Raw genomic sequence first — 19,767 nt, 5'->3', positions numbered from 1 at the left:
AGCTGGGTGGGAGTGTCGATCTGCTGGAGGGTAGCAAGGCCCTACAGAGGGATCTGGACAGGTTAGATAGATGGGCCGAGACCAACGGCATGAGGTTCAACAAGAACAAGTGCTGGGTCTTACACTTCAGCCACAACAACCCCATGCAGCGCTACAGGCTGGGGAAAGAGTGGTTAGAGAGCGGTCCAGTGGAAAGAGACTTGGGGGTCCTGATCGACAGCCAGCTAAACATGAGCCAGCAGTGTGCCCAGGTGGCCAAGAAGGCCAATGGCATCCTGGCCTCTATTAGGAATAGTGTAGCCAGCCGGTCTAGGGAAGTGATCGTCCCTCTGTACTCGGCACTGGTGAGGCTGCATCTTGAGTGCGCTGTGTTCAGTTCTGGGCCCCGCACTTCAAGAAAGATGTTGAGGTGTTGGAGCGAGTCCAGAGGAGGGCGACCAAGCTGGTGAAGGGTCTGGAGGGTCTGTCCTACGAGGAACGGCTGAGGGAGCTGGGGTTGTTTAGCCTGGAGAAGAGGAGGCTCCGAGGTGACCTTATTGCAGTCTACAACTACCTGAAGGGAGGTTGTAGTGAAGTGGGAGTTGGCCTCTTCTCCCGGGCAACTAGCAATAGGACAAGAGGACACAGCCTCAAGCTTTGCCAGGGGAGGTTCAGGTTGGACATCAGGAAGAATTTCTTTACAGAAAGGGTTATTAGACATTGGAATGGGCTGCCCAGAGAGGTGGTGGAGTCACCATCTCTGGATGTGTTTAAGAAAAGACTGGACATGGCACTTAGTGCCATGGTCTAGTTGACATGGTGGTGTCAGGGCAACGGTTGGACTCGATGATCCCAGAGGTCTCTTCCAACCTGGTTGATTCTGTGATTCTGTGATTCTGTGAAAACAGACAAGATAGACTTGAAAATTACACATTAAAAACATCCATGTGATTGTTTTCCAACTCTCTGAAATTAAGAAATTCCCAATAGAAGTGGAAATGAGGAATGGCAACACTATTGCAGGACTTCACTCATACACTGGAGGCAGCAGAAAAGAAGTGGAAGAGAAAGAAAAAAGAGGCTTATGGAGGGTTCATGCTGCCATTGACGAAAATTAGCAGGGAAAATCATAAGCAGGGATCAGATGTGTACCACCTGAAAATACTTGGTTACCAGTAATGGATACATTCATGTTTGTGCAGGTATTCCTGCCATTTTCAAAGTCTGACAAATAGCTCAAAGCAGTGTAGATTTGGTAGGGAACACTGCTTCACTGTTAAAATGAGAGGAATTCATCATAGTAAAACCCTTTTGATCAGATCCCGAGACACATGCGAGTTTTGCACAAATAGCAAATGAGTGAAAACTGCATAAAGAATTTGGTGCTTGGTTCTACAGCTGTATGACTGAATACATTTAAAACCAAAACCTATTTGGAAGTGTGAACTGAATGAAGGAGATCCCATTAAACCTATTAAGATAACCATAACTAGCTCAATAACAATTTACAAAAGTCAACGACTGAAAAAAAACCAGTTGGTGGTTCAATAAAGCTGAAGCTCTTCAACTGCTCAACTTTAGCTCAAGAAATGTAATAGTTTGTCATTTGTCACTGATCCTCACCACATCCAATACAGAAACAGCTGTTAGATTTCATTCTTTCCTTATAGACGCCAGTATTTCATGGCTCAAATGGAGAGCAGACATGCACTCTTACAGGGCACGGTTTCTAGTGTCATACATGTTCAATTAAACATGGAATTTCTCTTCCAGCTAAGAGAAGCTGTTCAGCCTATTCAGCCACCTTTAGACTTCCTACACTTTCTTCTGTTTCTTCTTCTTCTGAAAGAGCAAACACAAGTGCAAACCTCCTAATAAAATAGCCTGTTTCCCTTTGTCAGAGGGTACGTATCACTCTCAGTCTCCTTGGTCTCATTTCTGGTTTTATCATTGTGTTACTCAAGAGCAAAATCAGAACAGTAGTAGCCAGTGTTTAAGCTTGAGAAAATTCATAACCTCACATTTTTATGGCTGGGCTTATTATTAGTCTATAGACAGAAGGCGCTTTCATACAGGAAGCAGGATCTTGGTTCTGCAGTCTAAAGAAAATTCGGTGTTGATTTCAGTAGCGAATATTAACTGGAAACTGTAACAATGCATATGCTTGTAGAGTGAATAGCATGATTTACATACCTTTAAAAATTCTTTGTAGAAATACGATGAGTGGAAATGTGAAAGTAAATGGTGATTCATATTCTGTATTAAACTCTCTTCCTCCTTCGTAGGAATTAACTCAACAATACTATTAGCTGCTGCATATTTTGGAAACACCTCAACAACTATCTGAACTTGCTGTAGTTTTCCTTTTCTTTTCTTGAAAGGGCAGATAGAGAGTTTATTTGTGGTTCTATTTTTCAAAATAGGATATTTCCAAATACACTTATTTACATAAAGAAAGAAACCTTGAGGATGCTTGCCTGTTCTAAAGAAATTAACTTTTTAATAAGCTGTGGAGTGCTAGGTTTAGGGGGGATTTTTTTATGTTTAAGTGCCAATACAGCATGGAACCTCTGTCTCAGTGAGCTTTCCAGACTAAGTTTTCAAAACTGATGAGCTGAAATACTACTGATAAAAGCCAGAATTTTTAATGTCTGTCCAGGTTTAAACTAATCTCAATGTTTAGAATCACACACTGTTGTGCTACATAGCATTATATTTTAAATACTAAGTGCTGAAGAAAGAAGTTCTAAAGTGCTTATACAGGAAACAAAAAAGGTCCCTAGGAGATATTTAAAACAAAAATTTTTCAATTCACCCCCCTCCCCTTATTTATTGTTGAGTATTAAAATGAGATCAGCTACTCCAGAGTCGGATAGAACAAAACTATTGAGGAACTGTGCTATTAAAATCTTAAAAGTTCTCTACTGAAGTTATTTAAAGAAAAAGGGACTGCTGCTTAACTATTTCTTGCGTGGTGGTCAAATCTATACTGTCTTCTATGGTTTCCTCAGGACTCACATTTTTATGCAGTTAAGTTCTTGTCAAGGTGAAGATCATGCCTGCATTCAAACTGGCAAGGGTTTGTCACCAACATGAAAGAAGATAAGAGAGGCTACATTTAATCTTTCCTCAATTAATTTCTACATCATGGGGTTTGGCAGATTGAAGGGGGAATATGTAGACTGCAAATATGTAGACTGCAAATCTGTACCTTCCCTCCCCTTTTAGGTGCTCTTTTTTTGGATTATATAGGACCTCTCTGACTGTGCTCGTCACTGACTGTTTAAACACTTTCCCTCGTAGGCTTGGTCCCGTGATCTGTGTAGCTGTGGACAGTGGAATAAACCTATAACCTCAGTGAAAGCAGCCAAAGGTTAGTAGTGCAAGGAAATGTTTTCTTTCTAGTAATTTCAAGCAGTTCTACAGCTTCTGCCATAACTCCATGTTCCAGAAAGATTAAAATTTTGCACAAAACAGGCTGTGGAAGAAGGGAGTAGGGAGTAACTGGCAGACAAGAGACAAAAGTGCAATTAGACACAACTTACTGTCACTTCTGTGTAGCTTTGGCAGCATTTCAATAATCTAACAAAAGCAATAAATAACACAGCTGGGTTCTCAATTGTTATAGGCTTTCTGAAGCATTTTATATGCATATTGCTGGGAAGGAATCAGGCACACAATATGAAAGATATTTGAGGGATGGGCCCATACGTTGAAGGGAAGATTTTGGTCTACAGGCCTATTTAATGTTCAAATTGTGTGAGTTTAACTTTGCTTAAAATGAATTTTGAAAAAAGCCTTCTTTTGGAAAGAAGTGGAATCTTTTTTGGTATTCAGAGGATTCCCTTCCACTTCTCCCTTTTTAATAAGTCAAGCTTTTGTACCCAAAAAGTCTTCAAGATCTAACTGTTCCTTATTTTGCCCAGGGAGTGAAGGTGACAAAGAAACAGCAGAATGCAGACTCCTTAACAATCCTCTCTGATGGAACATACACGCTCATATGCATTACATATATACGCATACACACACACACAAATATAGTATATATATATAGTGTGTATATATATGTACACTCTTTCCAATCAGTGAGCTAGGGGCTGAAAGTCACATCCTGATATAATTATTAGAAACTTGTCCCAGTTGTAAGCAAATTTTTTTTTCCTTTTCCACTATCACAGGTGTTTTTTGAATCACCAGTTTAGACATCCTACAATTTTTGCCTCAATTACTACTTTTTCTTTGTGCATTGATTGATCCCTTTGTCTAAATTTTGCATCTTCTAGTTTTGTCACTGAGCCTTTGGCTTCGCACAGTATCTCAAAGATAATTCCACAGTCTACCCTGTTAGAAGGAAGTAATCTGTTTGCAGGCAGGTTTTTAAGATGCCTTCTCTTGTCCACAGCCTAACTAGGTCATGGAGATGTGCTTTTATCTATCTTTAGAAGCAGGTTTGTCTAGCACGGAGCTTCCCGAAAAAGAAACAAGAGTGTCTTTAGTGCTTGAACCACCTTCATGCTCTCCACCCGGCATTTCCAAGAACGGTGTTATAAATAGTATCAACATGTCAGAGGCACAGAGGGAAAATACATCTAGTTTTCCAACTTAGCCTCTGCCTGGTTGGATAGATGCACGTACACAAACACACGCATTCAGATAAGTGCATCCCTCAGGAGGACTACAAGGATGTCACAAGGTTATACAGAGAGAAAATCAGAAGGGCCAAAAACCCAGCTAGAACTTAATCTGGCTACTGCCCTGAAAGGCAATAAAAATGTTTCTATAAATACATTAGCAACAAAAGGAGGACTAAGGAGAATCTTCATCCTTTACTGGATGCAGGGGGGGAAACACAGTGACCAAGGATGAGGAAAAGGTTGAGGTACTTAATGCCTTCTTTGCCTCAGTCTTCAGTGGTAAGAATAGTTGTTCTCTGGGTGCTCAGCCCCTGGGCTGAAAGACAGGGATGGGGACCAGAATTAAGCCCTCATAATCCAAGGGGAATTGGTTAGCGACCTGCTACACCACTTAGACACACACAAGTCTGTGATGCCAGATGGTATCCATCCAAAAGGGTACTGAGAGAGCTGGTGGAAGTGTTCACCAAGCCACTTTCCATCATTTATCAGCAGTCCTGTCTGACTGGGGAGGTCCCAGTTGACTGGACATTACCAGACATGATGCCTATCTACAAGCAGGGTCAGAAAGAGGATCTGGGGAACTACAGGCCTGTCAGTCTGACCTTGGTGCTGGGGAAGATATGGAGCAGATCATCTTGAGTGCCATCATGGGGCACGTTCAGGACAACCAGGCAACGAGGCCCAGACAGCATGGGTTTATGAAAGGCAGGTCCTGCTTGACTAACCTGATCTCCTTCTATGGCAAGGTGACCCACTTAGTGGTTGAGGGAAAGACTGTGGATGTCTTCCTAGACTTTAGTAAAGCCTTTGACACCGTTTCCCACAGCATTCTCCTGGGGGAACTGGCTGCTCACGGCTTGGACAGGCATACTCTTTTCTGGGTAAAAAACTGGCTGGATGGCCAGGCCCAAAGAGTTGTGATGAATGGAGTTAAACCCAGCTGGCAGCCAGTCACAAGTGGTGTTCCCCAGGGCTCAGTATCGGGGCCAGTTCTCTTTAATATCTTTATCAATGATCTGGATGAGGGTATCGAGTGCACCCTCAGTAAGTTCACAGACACCCAGTTGGGTGGGAGTGTTGATCTGCATGAGGGTAGAAAGGCTCTATAGAGGGATCTGGACAGGCTGGATTGATGGCGAAGGCCAGTTGTATGAGATTCAGCAAGGCTGAGTGTTGGATCCTGCACTTGGGTCACAACGCCATGCAACGCTGCAGGCTTGGGGAAGATTGGCTGGAAAGCTGCCTGGTGGTAAAGGACCTGAAAGGAGGTTGTAGTGAGGTGGATTTCGGTCTCTTTTCCCAGATAACAAGTGATAGGATGAGAGGAAACGTCCTCAAGTTGTGCCAGGGGAGATTTAGATTGGATATTAGGAAAAAATTCTCACTGAAAGGGTTATTAAGAATTGGAACAGGCTGCCCAGGGAAGGGATTGAGTCACCATCCCTGGAGGTATTTAAAAGATGTGTAGATGTGGCGTTTAGGGACATGGTTTAGTGGTGGACTTGGCAGTGCTAGGTTAATGGTTGGACTTCATGATCTTAAAGGTCTTTTCCAACCTAAATGATTTTATGATTCTAGAGAGCCAAGGCAAAAGGTAGCAGCCTTATTTTAGATGAACCAAAATTCATAACAAATATTTTAGATGAACCCTAAATTCAGGAGAAACTCCCTGTATGATCAGTGGAACAAAAAATTTTGCAGGAAGAAAACTATTAATCTGCCTTGTCACACTGTACCACTAGAAAGGCTCAGAGCGTTCTTAGGTGTCAATTACTCTGGAAAACTGGAGGGTTGTTGACATGAATTCTGTATTTAGTTTTATAGTGGAGATATTGCCCACCTATATAGAAACAAAAAAACCCTAGATTAAGTCTATAAAACTGAATGTAATTTGGAGAGTCTTCAAAGGTCTTTCCTTCCCCAAATCTGCCAGGTAAATATCTTCGGGATTAAAACAAAGAAAATAAATTAATCTCCACCTTCTTATTACAATACAAAGTGAGAGAAGCCAGGAAACATGGCGCAAAACCTGATGGTACACAGTGTCCTTAGATCACTTGGCCATTGTTTTCTCTCACAGCAGCACATGTTAATGATACAAAGAAGTTTAACATTTTTTGGCTTTGGCTTTTCATGTCACAGCCATAATAAATGTGCACATTATTGTTTGTATTGCCATATCCTTTAGATGCATCGCCAATTTCTAGAGCCTGTGCATACACAGCCAAGGACAGGATTTTGCCCACAAATAGCCTGGCTGAATTAATTTAAGCAGAAACATTGCCATAAAGATTCAGCTGCAAAGTAGTGTGTCATGGTACACCATGTTTATGTTGCAAAGATGCTGTACGGGTCAAAATTCATTTAAACCACCAGTTCTACCACAGGAAGACCAAAGCTTCTTTGTTCTTCACTAATTTAATTCTGCTTTAAAAGGCCTTTGTCTTACATGGGCCTAAGACATCCTTAGTTGCACTTAGTTAAAAAAAAACAATGACCTCCAAAACGATAAAATAGACAGTAAACTGTTAAGCCCCAGTGAACAGGAAGAAATAAAGAGATTTAGTTTTTTGTTTGTTTTAAGGAATTTGGGCAACACAGAAAAAATCAAATATGATGAAGAATGAAGAAATTACTTCTAATGTGGACAGTACCCGAGCGTCTCCCTTTTCCCGCTGCTTGCAGCCACTGAGCCCTGTTACAAAGCCACACAGAACAACTCCATTTGGTGAAGAATTCAGACCACACCTTTCACATTTCCGCTATGGCCCTCCTCCTCTTGGAGACATGGAAACATTCCAGGGGTCCTTGGAAGGAGGGTCTCGGAAACGCAAGAGCATGCCAACAAAAATGCCTTCTTTGATTACCCTCGAGGGTTCCTCATCACCACCAGACAGACCTGAAGATCACAACGACGTAGGCTCTTCCAGTCTCCCATTGGTGTTCCAACAGCCAGCACAGCCCAAGTACAGTTCCCAGATGATCGACCTCTGCAACTTTGGTTTTCAGTTCTACAGAACTCTGGAGCACTTTGGAGCCAAGACCATTAAGCAAGAACCAGTGAAGCCAAACATGATATGGCCCAGTAGCTCAGCATTCATGCAGGCTCCTTACCCTTATTATCCTAAAGTCCACCCTGGTTTAATGTTTCCTTTTATTGTGCCACCAAATTTTCATTTCAGGAACCCCTTTCAAATGACAAGACCTCCAGAGCCACCCTTCAGGAGGGCTGAAGTAAAAGAAAGTGGTGAAAATAAACAGAAAGTGGAAAGAGTAGATGTCAACCTTCAGATAGATGACAGTTACTGTGTTGATGTGGGGGGTGAACAGAAACGCTGGCAATGTCCCATGTGTGAGAAGTCCTATACATCCAAGTACAATTTGGTCACCCATATCTTGGGGCACAGTGGCATTAAGCCACATGCTTGCACCCGATGTGGCAAGCTTTTCAAGCAGCTGAGCCACTTGCACACGCATATGTTGACACACCAGGGCACTCGGCCACATAAGTGCCAGGTGTGCCACAAGGCTTTCACTCAAACCAGTCATCTTAAGAGACACATGATGCAACACAGCGACATCAAGCCTTACAACTGCAGGATCTGTGGCAGAGGTTTTGCCTACCCCAGTGAGCTGAAAGCACATAAGTCTAAGCACGAGAGTGGCCGAGAGAACATTTGTGTGGAGTGTGGTCTGGATTTCCCAACCCTGGCCCAGCTGAAGAGACACTTAACAACCCACCGTGGCCCTATACAGTACAATTGCACTGAATGTGATAAGACCTTCCAGTACCCGAGTCAGCTGCAAAACCACATGATGAAGCACAAAGACATCCGCCCGTACATCTGCACTGAATGCGGCATGGAGTTTGTGCAGCCCCACCATCTCAAACAACACTCCCTAACTCACAAGGTAAGCCAGCACGGGTTGCACTCTCACCTTGCATCAGAAGGTAGCACAAGGATTACAGGCTACTAAAGACAGACGTATGCACCTCCTCAGAAAGAAGGTAATCAGTCTATAGAGCCTCGTGCTGGCCCTTTGCCAGCTGGAGAGTTTTATGCAAAGCAAAAGCCCCAGCAGCGCTGGCAACAGAAGCTGGATGTCTCTGTCAGTCTTAAGAAAGTACACACAAAACCCGCTCTGTTATAAACAGGAGTTCAATTAAACCACCCATATTACTTCCCGAAACTGTGTTCACATCTCTCCATTTCTGGGTTTTATCTTCAGTATTACCTTCTATAACATAACATAATTTTGTAGAGCTGTATAACCCCCCGAAATTTTAACAGAAATTTTCTACTGAAAACCAGTTCTATTGCTTTGCTCCCTTAATTGGTAAGTAGGTGGATTTGCAGTAGACTGTATGTATGCAACAAAAGAAAACATATTATTACTCATCAGATTTTTAAGAATCATTATAATGAGACATTTAGGGGGAAAAAAAAAAAGCAGCCTAAGAAAAATTCCCCTTTGTGCATAAGTTATCCAGAATGCCAGTCAACAGAAGTGGACAAGGAGGACCATAATCCCAGCCAATTTGTATCAAATGGCAGTCTTGCCACTGCGGACAGCAATGACAGCAGAGTCAGTTTAGGCAAGGAGCTTTGGAACACATCCAGAAAGATCACTCAAAAATAGCAAAAATGTAGTTGTTCCATTCAAGAATGTCTGAGATTGGCTTATCCACCTTTACAAAAATATTAAGACAAGTCAAAACCCCACACATTTTATAAAAACTTGCTTTCCAGCTTTGCGTACTTTTCCTTTAATACTTGAATTTTGGATTTTGTATGAAAAACATTAAAACTACAGAAAGCTATAGCATTTCAGTCTTATAGACACATTTTCTTTTAAAAAACAACAACCTGTACTTCCACATTTGCTTTTTCTTCCCTACTACATGATTATAATGTCTGCTCTTTTTGGAGATTCCCTGGTCTTTGTATTTACCTTGCGAAATTCTATTAATTTAAGACTTGGTAGTTTTTTGTCACATGAAATGCAATGCCCCTGAGCCTTTAGAGAGCTTCTGCTTCTTTGTCCACAGCTGGAGGTGGATTCAGCTGCGAACATAATTAACAGTACTTAGCTGCCCAAATGCAGCCTCACATCAGACAGGCAGACACTTAAAGCCACTTTTGCTGTTCACAGTTTTAGCTTTACAATTAACTGTGAAAACCACTGACTAACATGAAAGAAGAGATTGTTTCCAGTCTTTGTAATGTGGGCCTGCAGGAGGAGTAATTGCTCTCAGTACTTCACTAGTAAATCCTCATCACCTTCAGCAAGTTATACTCAAACCCTTTTAAAGAGTTTAGTGGTAAATTCATTGATTTTCATAGCATCTAAATGACTTTTTGAGGAGCTGGCAGTTAGACCACATGGGTGTGAGTAAGAACATTGAATTATGCATTAGTAAATTGACTGGATGGCATAAAAGGTGCTAGAAATGCTCTGTAAACACCAGATAAAATGAGATCACTCCATTAGGGTTAGTGCAAGTCCCACTAAGAGTTAACAGGTTTTTTTCTTCATTGAATGTAACATGTATGTCCTCATTTGGTGACATTGCTCTACTACTTCTCGGTTACTTCAGATTATTTTCTATAGCTTTCTTCAAAACAAGGCTATGCCTTTTTTAGAAGCCAGTGATGTTCAATTATCAAAGGCAAGCACTACTTTAGACTCTTAACTGGTTAGCTTTTATTCTTGGTCAATAATTGTACACATTTGACCAATACTTTATGTAAGCAGCAGAGAAAGTATCTCATTGATTTGTAAACTTACTGATGGAAAAAAACCTCACTATTTTATTAGCTTACATTTTATTTTTCTTCTCTGCTTCTAAGATTCTTGTAATAATTTGCCAGTAAAAAAAAATACATAAGTATCTGTTACTTGAGCAAATGACGTTAAAAGTGAAATCATTTATTATTTGCTTTGCTAATGCAGAATGAATAATTCATATATTGCAGTACTGAAGATGAAATGATCTAGAAAATTTTCCATCTACAGAATTTTCTGCTTTTCTTTTCTTACAGGGTGTGAAAGAGCACAAATGTGGAATTTGTGGCCGGGAATTTACTCTGCTGGCCAACATGAAGCGACATGTCCTGATCCACACCAATATCAGAGCCTATCAATGCCATTTGTGCTTCAAGAGCTTTGTGCAAAAGCAGACTCTCAAGGCCCACATGATTGTTCACTCTGATGTCAAACCCTTTAAATGCAAGGTAAGTGCATTTGGTGGCAGAGGCATTAACCCCCTGGATATTTCTGTGATATTATCATCTTGCGGTGTGATAGAATTAGAAAAACAATACTTGCTATCACATACTGCAGTTGCATTTAAATTAGCATAAGCCAGCCTGGTTTTCTTTCTTCATCCAGGTTCTGCTGACATAGTACAAAATAATGGAGGTAAATATCTGTGGTTTACTCCCTTCCCCTTCAATATCAGTAACTTTCATCCTCAAATATTTTTTTCTGCTTTGTGAGCATTTAAATGTCACGGTGGTTTGAGGACAATAAACATAGCTGACATTTGCTTAGTACAGCCAATCAAACAGAAGTCTAAGGGCTTAATAACCTGAAACACTGACTAAAAACATAGATCAAGGCATGCACCCTGCAGAGGACCATGGAAAAGCAACAGCCACAACTTCACACAGTGATGCTATGCAACAGTTCAAGGAAGGACTCAAAGAAAGCCACAGCAAAATACAACTGCAGAAGGAATTTGAATGGGCCAAGTGTAAATTCAGGGCAGGACATCAGTATCCTAACAAAACAGCCTCTGAGACCATCTGGCCTTTTTAGGATCCTGTGCGAATTCCAGTTTGCTGCCTCCCTGCAGCACATTGGAGGCTGACATTCCCTTTCCATCCTCTCTTCTCCTCCCTCCCCACAAACCTTTGAGGCTTTGGCTTTCTTGACCATACTTATCTCTAATATCTTCCTTATGAATTATCCATGTTTATCTTCTTACTCAGTGTTGGACACTACATCTGTTCCTTTTGCTGCCTATCATCTTGTTCATTACTGTAATCATACCTTGTGAAGCCAAAGGTTGTAGGTTTTATTCCCACTTTGATCTTCTCTAAGAGGGCTATAAATACAGAGTGCAGCATATTACCCAGTTTATGCCTAGGTAACTGAAGATTGATCTGGAAGCAATTTCTAGAACTCTTTCATCAAACGTCTTTATGGAATTAAATATTTTCTTATAAGGAATATTTCATAGAGAAGCAGAGTTGGACAAAAAATTTTAAATGGAATTATTTTCCCTTAAAAAATATAGAACTTCAAAATGTCATAGGAAAATATGGCATTCAGTGATGATTTTAATAGGAAAATGTCAAAATGAATCTTTTATACTTCCTCATTTTGCTTTGATAGCTTTGAAGCATTTCAGTTTGAAAAAATAATAGTCTTTCAGCTTTAGCATTTTGTTTCATTTTAATTTGTGTCCTATTAAAATGTTAGTTTGTATATTAGGACTTATGTTATTCTATATTGATAAAATAATTTCTGTTACTGAAATGCTTGGGTCGTTCCATGTCAAGACTGCGGGAGACTTTCATCCTTTGAGAACACCTGCAAATGTGTCTTTTTGTTCTCATTTGGTCGAAGTCTCTCTCCGACCCCTCAAATTTCAGAAAAGAAACTCAAATGTTGATCAGCTGTTCTGGGCAGTATCTGGACCCACACTGTTTTTTACGTATGTGACAGATTAGCTGGAAGTTTGTGTTCAGGTAAGGGTTTGATGATGACAGACTGTTCAAACTTGGAGACGGCAATAGTTTGAACCAGGAACTGGAGTACCACCCATATGTTTTCTAGCCAGTAATAAAAGCTCTACTGGAACACCTGTTTTTCTTGGTTTTTTACTTCTCTGTCCCCACCCAATGACCCAATGACCCAGGAGGAAAGAAACAAGTAAGCATGGTGAACTAGTTTCTCCTATGGCTGAAGGGGTATGAATCAACATCAGTGCCCCTGGATGGGGTGGAGATTGTAACAATAAGCAAAGGGAGAATCAGGAATTGCTCTTTGGCATTAGGAACATCCCTTGCCTCTCTGGCAAAGCCCTTTGAAGACTCGAGCAAGTATTTCTGTCTGGTATTCAGAGGGTTAAGGCAACGACCAGATAGCAGCCTTTTGGCACCAAGCTCCTCCTCAGCAGAAGGAAGGATATAGCTGTATGAACAGCCTGCTTAACAATGGCTCACATGTCCCCAGGGAACCGCCTGCAAGTAGATTTCATCTTGCTTTCTCTTGTACTTTTCAAAGCTTCCTGTTTTCTCACGGTCCTTTTGGACAGTTTACAGTCTTTCTCTCTCTCCCTCTCTCTTTGAGGAAAGGAACACCCTTCTTATAAGGAAAAAAAAAAAAAAGAAGAAGAAGAATACAAGGGGGAGAGAGCACAGCAGTAGCCTTTCTACTTCACCACATGCAATGGTTTTCTTTACCTTTTTCTCACAGCAAAAGAAAACATGAGGCTTTCCTATAAGTCTAATCACAGCTAACCACAGACTGTCTGGAGTGAGGGAGCAATAAATAGTTGTCCCTTCTGTTTCCTCATCCAGCTGCAGCCTGGATCTGTGTTAGATTTTTCTCTGAAGAACGAACTTCTCTGTAGTGTTGAAAGGCCTGAGTCCGTGCTGCCTTTTTTATTTCTGTTTAAATAAAAACACTGAAGAGTTCTGAAGGAGTTGCACCAACTGGTACAATACTGTTAATTCTGATTTGTAGAGGAAGCTTCTATGAAATTTACAGTTGCTTTTAGTGCTGAAGTCAGCAATGCTTCAGACCTCCAATAAAGAGTGCAATGAAGTTTTCTCCAGCCCAGCCAAATACACTTTGCAGCAGATGTTTTGAACTCCGCCTTTTCCCCATCTAAAATCATAGGTTTAGATCAGGAGTCAAAACCAAAGAAAATGCGAGAGTTAAGTACTTTGGGAAGAAAAAACCAGACTGACAAATCTAGAAGGGTGATACTTCATGTGGTGGTTTAGGAAGACAAAATCTAGTGTTGAACTAATTCAGCTTTTCTAGCAAACTGTACTGAAGTCCATTTCACCAGCCTGTGCAACAAAGTGCTGAGGTCTTTCTCTTCAGGGCTTGAATTTTATTTTGTTTAAAGTTGACATCCTAACAAAGTGTCCACAAGTAAACCATGCTGTTCCTTCTATCCCAAGATCTCTTGCACGAGCTTTGCATCTCCCTGAGTGCTAAGGCACTCTGGTGAGTTCTGCTGGAGCTCCCTCCCATGCAACTGGCTCAGGGTCATATTTCACACTCTGCTCATCAGTGTTCATATCCCTGCCCTGTCACAGAGGAAGAAAATCTTGTACACCTTCTTAGTTCAGTCTGCAGACTCAGGCTATTCTTTAAGCAGTGAACCCCAGCTAGCTCTGAGTTGCTGTCTTCTAGCATGTGAGCCAAAATCTGCTCCCTTCACCCTCTAGATCATGGACATTCATCTGAAAGTCATCTTGTGCCTTTTGAAAAGGATAGGTTATCCAGAGACCATGCCACACAGAGCCACTGTTCTGAAAAACAATTTTCATATCTGCATTTCTTTCATTTTCCTGCCACACGTCTCCACTCTAGTACCATTTCCTCATGTCCCCAGAGGAGATTTCAGGACAAGAACACATTACACATCCCTAAAAGTGTGTGTGACTTTGGGAAATGGAAAACTATCTCCTTTATTCAGAGACACAAAACTTTTATGCTGTAAGGAACTGTCCTTTATGAAGTCCTCCATCTTTTCATTATGAAGAAAGATAAATAAATGTTGCATTTACGGAAACAAAATAAATGCTCCTACTAGACGCATTTTAATACTCAATACCTTATAAAGATATAGATTTGCATGAAGTACTCTAGCCATTCACCTGTTCAACCTGATTTGCCTTGATTACCAGTTTAGATAGAGAAGTAAAAACCTAGGTATCAGAAAGCAAAAGCTGGTGAGAACACAGGTCAGCCACAATGCAAGCAGATAACCAGAAGCCTTCTGCTAAGAGTATTAGAGAGGTATTATTATTGGCATTTTTGTAGCTGTTCCTCCTTGTGAATTTTCTGTGTTCATCAGTGCTTCTTCTCCTCTTTGTTCCCCCCCAGCACTTTCAGAGTGTTTTTTGGTGCATTAATTTCCCTGAATATAAGTCATCCAGCATATTAGCTTTCTTCGAATGCAAAGAAGAGACAACCCTCTTTCCTAAGTGGATGGATAACCCTTGGAATCAGATATCTTACTTTTATAAATTAATAACTAATTTTCAGTAGCTTTTCTTTTCCCCCACTGTCTTGGTGAATACTTTGCAATAAATTTATTTGCTAGAATGTTCATTCTAGCAAAATCACAGAGAGCAAATCAGAGCAGAGAACCTATGCAGCTGAAGCAAATATTTTTTTAGAAGCAAGTGAATATTTCCAGACTCTTTCTTTTTGCAGCATTGACTCAGCTCTAGTTTTTATTTAAAAACAATACCCTTGCAAAATTTTGTATGAATGAGCTGCTTCCATTTTCCCTCAAGAGATGGTTTAAAATGCAAAGGATGCAGTACTATTTCACCAAGGATCATTCACTATCTACATTTAATCTAGATGTTCTAAGTGATGGCTTTGTGAATTTGAATCAAAAAGTACTGTAGCAGACTTTCCTTCTCTACTACCAAAATAAATTAAATCAGAAGTCAGATTAGACCAAAAATTTGTTGGAATGTCAGTAACTGCTTTTTAGTAATTTTCTCCCAGATGATTATGTAGCTTGATGGAAGTTTCAGTTACTCAGTAACGGTGATTCTGGCTCATATGGTAATAAAGATCATTAAAAAAAAAATGATAGTAAAAGTATTTGTCTAAAATCATTCCAAAAAAAAAGAAGCTGAAGTAGAAAGCCAACACCGAAGTTTGCAGAGGATGGAAATAGCCACTTGAATGTGAATAAAATTATAAATCCTGATAAGGAAAGACTAGAAGACAAGTAAGACTAGAAGCTAGTAATAGTGATGTCAAACTCTCATGTCTTGAGAATACATTTGATTTATAAGGGACCAGACTACAAAAGGACTCATCTAGATAAACAACAACACTGAAAAAAAAACCTTATTGTTTCATCAAAGGGAAACTTGCACGATCAATGGCTTGAGCTGGCAGGAACATGCTTCAGGGAAAGCTGAGTCATTCTTGCAGCCCCACGACTGTTTAAATTCCAGCTTACTCACCAGAGCCACTGAACCACAGAAGCTGGTAAACTGAAGATAACAGGATCAGAGAAAAATGGAGGAGCAAGAAACAAAGCAAAAAAGGAATTGCTTTTTCTATCTTTAAGCAAAATGTGCAGGCATTTCATTTCCACTTAAGGAGAAGTAATGTTCTGCTTGAGTGTTTCCCAGAAACCCTTCATCGATTTTATTTTCTATCTCCATCTCTACCTGGCGTTGTTCTTGATTAAGGGCTGGATTTATAAACTGCAAATAAAATGGTTCACCAGGGTAGAAAGTTACACTTTGAATTTCATTCAAGTTAAGAGCCTTCCAGGTTATGCACTTAAGCCTCTCCCCTCCTTACAACATTCCCTGCTTTTGGGCAATCCTTGACTGTGTGTCCTAGTCATCAAATTTAAGAAATGGCAGCAGTGCAGAAGGCCCTAGATAGATCAGACTCCACCACATATTCTTGTCTGTAGGATTTTTGCCTGTATCTTTGAAGAACAAGTTGTAACCAGAAGCTGCCAGAGCTCAAGTTGAGAAGAGTAGGTCCTATTTCCTTTTAAAATGTTCTCTTTGGAAGTACCCCTTCGAACTAATCATTTTCATTTTTACTGTTTTTACAGATGTGTGGAAAGGAATTTAACAGAATGCACAATTTAATGGGACACATGCACTTGCACTCGGACAGTAAGCCTTTCAAGTGCCTTTACTGTCCCAGCAAATTCACCTTGAAGGGGAACCTAACCAGGCACATGAAAGTCAAACATGGGGTCATGGAAAGAGGATTTAATTCTCAAGGTAATATTTTTCAGCAAGGTTGTTCTCTGAGAGATTTGAAGATGCATATCAATAAACCCAAATGGGCTTTTTACCACAGATCCATGATCTTGTACCATAGATCCAATGCTGTTGGAAGGGATTGAATCCCATAAGTCTGGGAGGTTGTTATTAACTATCTATGTTACTCCAGTGCTACAGATCAGAGACCCCCAAGATAGTGACTCTTGTCTCAGAGACCTTTCAGACTAGGTATCTGATGACGCAGAGGTACAGACCAAGGAGGAGGAGTAGATGGAGACAAAATGAGACACTTTTAATGAGCACAAAGGCAATAATTTTAGATCACTAAGTTGCTGTCATCAGATGTTAGGGAGAACACCATCAGTAGTGTGACAGCAGAGGATTTATTGAGCCATACCAATCATTCTTGTACTTAAGCCCAAAGCTCTGCATCCACCACTGTGAGAAGGTGCAATATCCATAGCACCACAGAGGTTCTCCCAGCATATGGGTACCACAAGACACAAATGGGAATGAGCTGATGGAGACTCAGCCTTAGTGAGGCTGTGGCATATGAAGTTGGCCAGGGGAATGATGGGATTACATGGTCTTCTTTGTTCAAGATCTGCTGGAGGGTAAGAAGGCCCTACAGAGGGATCTGGACAGGTTAGATAGATGGGCCGAGACCAACGGCATGAGGTTCAACAAGAACAAGTGCTGGGTCTTACACTTCGGCCACAACAACCCCATGCAGCGCTACAGGCTGGGGAAAGAGTGGTTAGAGAGCGGTCCAGTGGAAAGAGACTTGGGGGTCCTGATCGACAGCCAGCTAAACATGAGCCAGCAGTGTGCCCAGGTGGCCAAGAAGGCCAATGGCATCCTGGCCTCTATTAGGAATAGTGTAGCCAGCTGGTCTAGGGAAGTGATCGTCCCTCTGTACTCGGCACTGGTGAGGCTGCATCTTGAGTACTGTGTCCAGTTCTGGGCCCCGCACTTCAAGAAAGATGTTGAGGTGTTGGAGCGAGTCCAGAGGAGGGCGACCAAGCTGGTGAAGGGTCTGGAGGGTCTGTCCTACGAGGAACGGCTGAGGGAGCTGGGGTTATTATCCTCTAGCCTGGAGAAGAGGAGGCTCCGAGGTGACCTTATTGCAGTCTACAACTACCTGAAGGGAGGTTGTAGTGAAGTGGGAGTTGGCCTCTTCTCCCGGGCAACTAGCGATAGGACAAGAGGACACAGCCTCAAGCTTCACCAGGGGAGGTTCAGGTTGGACATTTGGAAGAATTTCTTCTCAGAGAGGGTTATTAGGCATTGGAACAGGCTGCCCAGGGAGGTGGTGGAGTCGCCATCTCTGGGTGTTTTTAAGAAAAGACTGGACATGGCACTTAGTGCCATGGTCTAGTTGATATGGTGGTGTCAGGGCATAGGTTGGACTCTATGATCCCAGAGGTCTCTTCCAACCTGGTTGATTCTGTGATTCTGTGATTCTTGACTGAAGGTGTAGTTCCATTAGTTTTGAATAAATATTACAGTTTCAAGGGGCTTGATTCCCAGAGGCTGACAGACCACAGCCTGGCAGCCATGGACATGCAGACGTTTTTTCCCCAGACACATCTGGTTAGGAGTTGTAGTTTTTCTTTCATGTTTGAGCTACATCTTAAATCATAAATTCATTCAAAGCTGACAGAAGCAAAAAATCTAGAAGATTTCACGGATCTTGCTCACTGTTTATTGGATTCCAGTCTGGAATGGGAATGTAAGCCTGAATGGCTCTACGTCCAGGAGCCTTGGTTATTCTGTAGTATGTTGACATAGCTGATGTTAGGCAAAGGCCATAGGCTCAAGACCCAGTTTACAAAGAAGCATGTGAATGAGAGGAGACACTCCTCCCCCATCTCAAATATATGGATTTTTGACTACCCAGGGTATCCTGCAAAACATTTCCTATCTCCCACCTACCACATACACTTCCTAAAGTCAGCCTCATGTGTGCGCACATGCCAATGTTATCTAAAGAAGAGGGGGAATGAGGAAGGATTGTTTTGAGAGTCTGACTATCAAGATATTTTGTTTGTTAAGACTTTCCGGATGAATAATTCTTTTATGGGTAAGGTTTCTTGGTGTTCCTCAAATTCAAGATTTAGAATGTAAAACACATACTCTAATGACATTTGGCATAAAATTTACAAACATCCTAATAGGTAATGAAATAAATGGCTCTTTTTTTTCCCTGTAAATCTTCAACAGCGCTGTGCTAGTTACACAATTACTTGTAGTTGAAGACAGCCTAAAAGCTTTTCAGTGTACAGAGATTCTTCAGCCCTTGAGGCTTTTCAGACACATGACAATTTGTAAGGGCTGTCACCTGCTCCTGAACCATTTTAATAAATACAACTTGTTGCAAAGTAGCAGCTGTATCTAGTGAGGTTGCATAGATTTTCCTGCAGAAACTGGATTCAATTACTGATGGAAAAAGCTAAATGAAACCAAAGTAAACCAAAACAAAGCAAGTAAAATAGTGGCTTTTGTAGATATTTGCTGTTGGGTGAAATCCTCACCCCAGTACTGTCACTATTCTTTTAATAAAGATGGACTATGCCTGCAGTGTCTGAATCTTCTTCAGTGCATCCCGATGCTCAGGGCATATTTGAGTCCACAGATGCCTCCTCGGTAACATCTGGATTTCCAGCAAGAGAGCAGACACTGACAAATATTAAGACAAACCAGATCCAAGACTATACTCAGACTTATACTACACCGCTCAAAATCATAATTTGCTTATAATTATTTCCTCAACCTGGAGCACTATCTACCTAGTGCACAGAGCTTTTCAGTGGCATGAGTGGCTTCTCAGTGGATGAAAGAGAAAAAATTAAGGAGAGTAGAGGTCATAGACTGCTGAAACTTGATTGTCTTTTCATTTTTGAAGTATTAACTTTGAACCAGAGTGTCCATAGAACAAGCACATTAACATGTTTTTAATCTCTTCCACTCCTCTGGAAAAAAATGTACAAAACCTGGGACTTTGATTATGGTCTGTAATGATTTAGATCAAAGTTTTCATTTAAAAAATAGGAAGGAGGAAGTGTGGAGGTTCACTGGCAAAAATAGTTTACAAGAGGCCAGGCCACTTCCCATTTATTCCT

General features: G+C 41.1%; 1 protein-coding gene across 4 annotated transcripts in view; it reads left to right on the top strand.

Annotated features, from left to right (window-relative positions):
- The window catches only part of ZNF366 (zinc finger protein 366), a 43,093-nt gene that overhangs the window by 17,603 nt on the left and 5,723 nt on the right, over positions 1-19,767 (top strand). For 2 of the 4 annotated variants that reach the window (XM_068423825.1, XM_068423828.1), the window contains exons 2-5: positions 3,283-3,352; positions 7,201-8,528; positions 10,661-10,852; positions 16,468-16,642. In XM_068423825.1, the coding sequence (XP_068279926.1) occupies positions 7,230-8,528; positions 10,661-10,852; positions 16,468-16,642 (1,666 nt within the window). In that variant the 5' untranslated portion in view covers positions 3,283-3,352; positions 7,201-7,229. Of the gene's footprint in view, positions 1-1,819; positions 1,884-3,282; positions 3,353-7,182; positions 8,529-10,660; positions 10,853-16,467; positions 16,643-19,767 lie in introns of those variants that run through there. The other 2 variants (XM_068423827.1, XM_068423826.1) reach the window with 2 other exon arrangements.

This window comes from Nyctibius grandis, chromosome Z (genome assembly GCF_013368605.1).
Source record: "Nyctibius grandis isolate bNycGra1 chromosome Z, bNycGra1.pri, whole genome shotgun sequence".
Lineage (NCBI taxonomy): Eukaryota > Metazoa > Chordata > Aves > Nyctibiiformes > Nyctibiidae > Nyctibius > Nyctibius grandis.
Note: the sequence above shows the minus strand (reverse complement) of the source record. Positions and strands in the feature narration are given on the sequence as shown.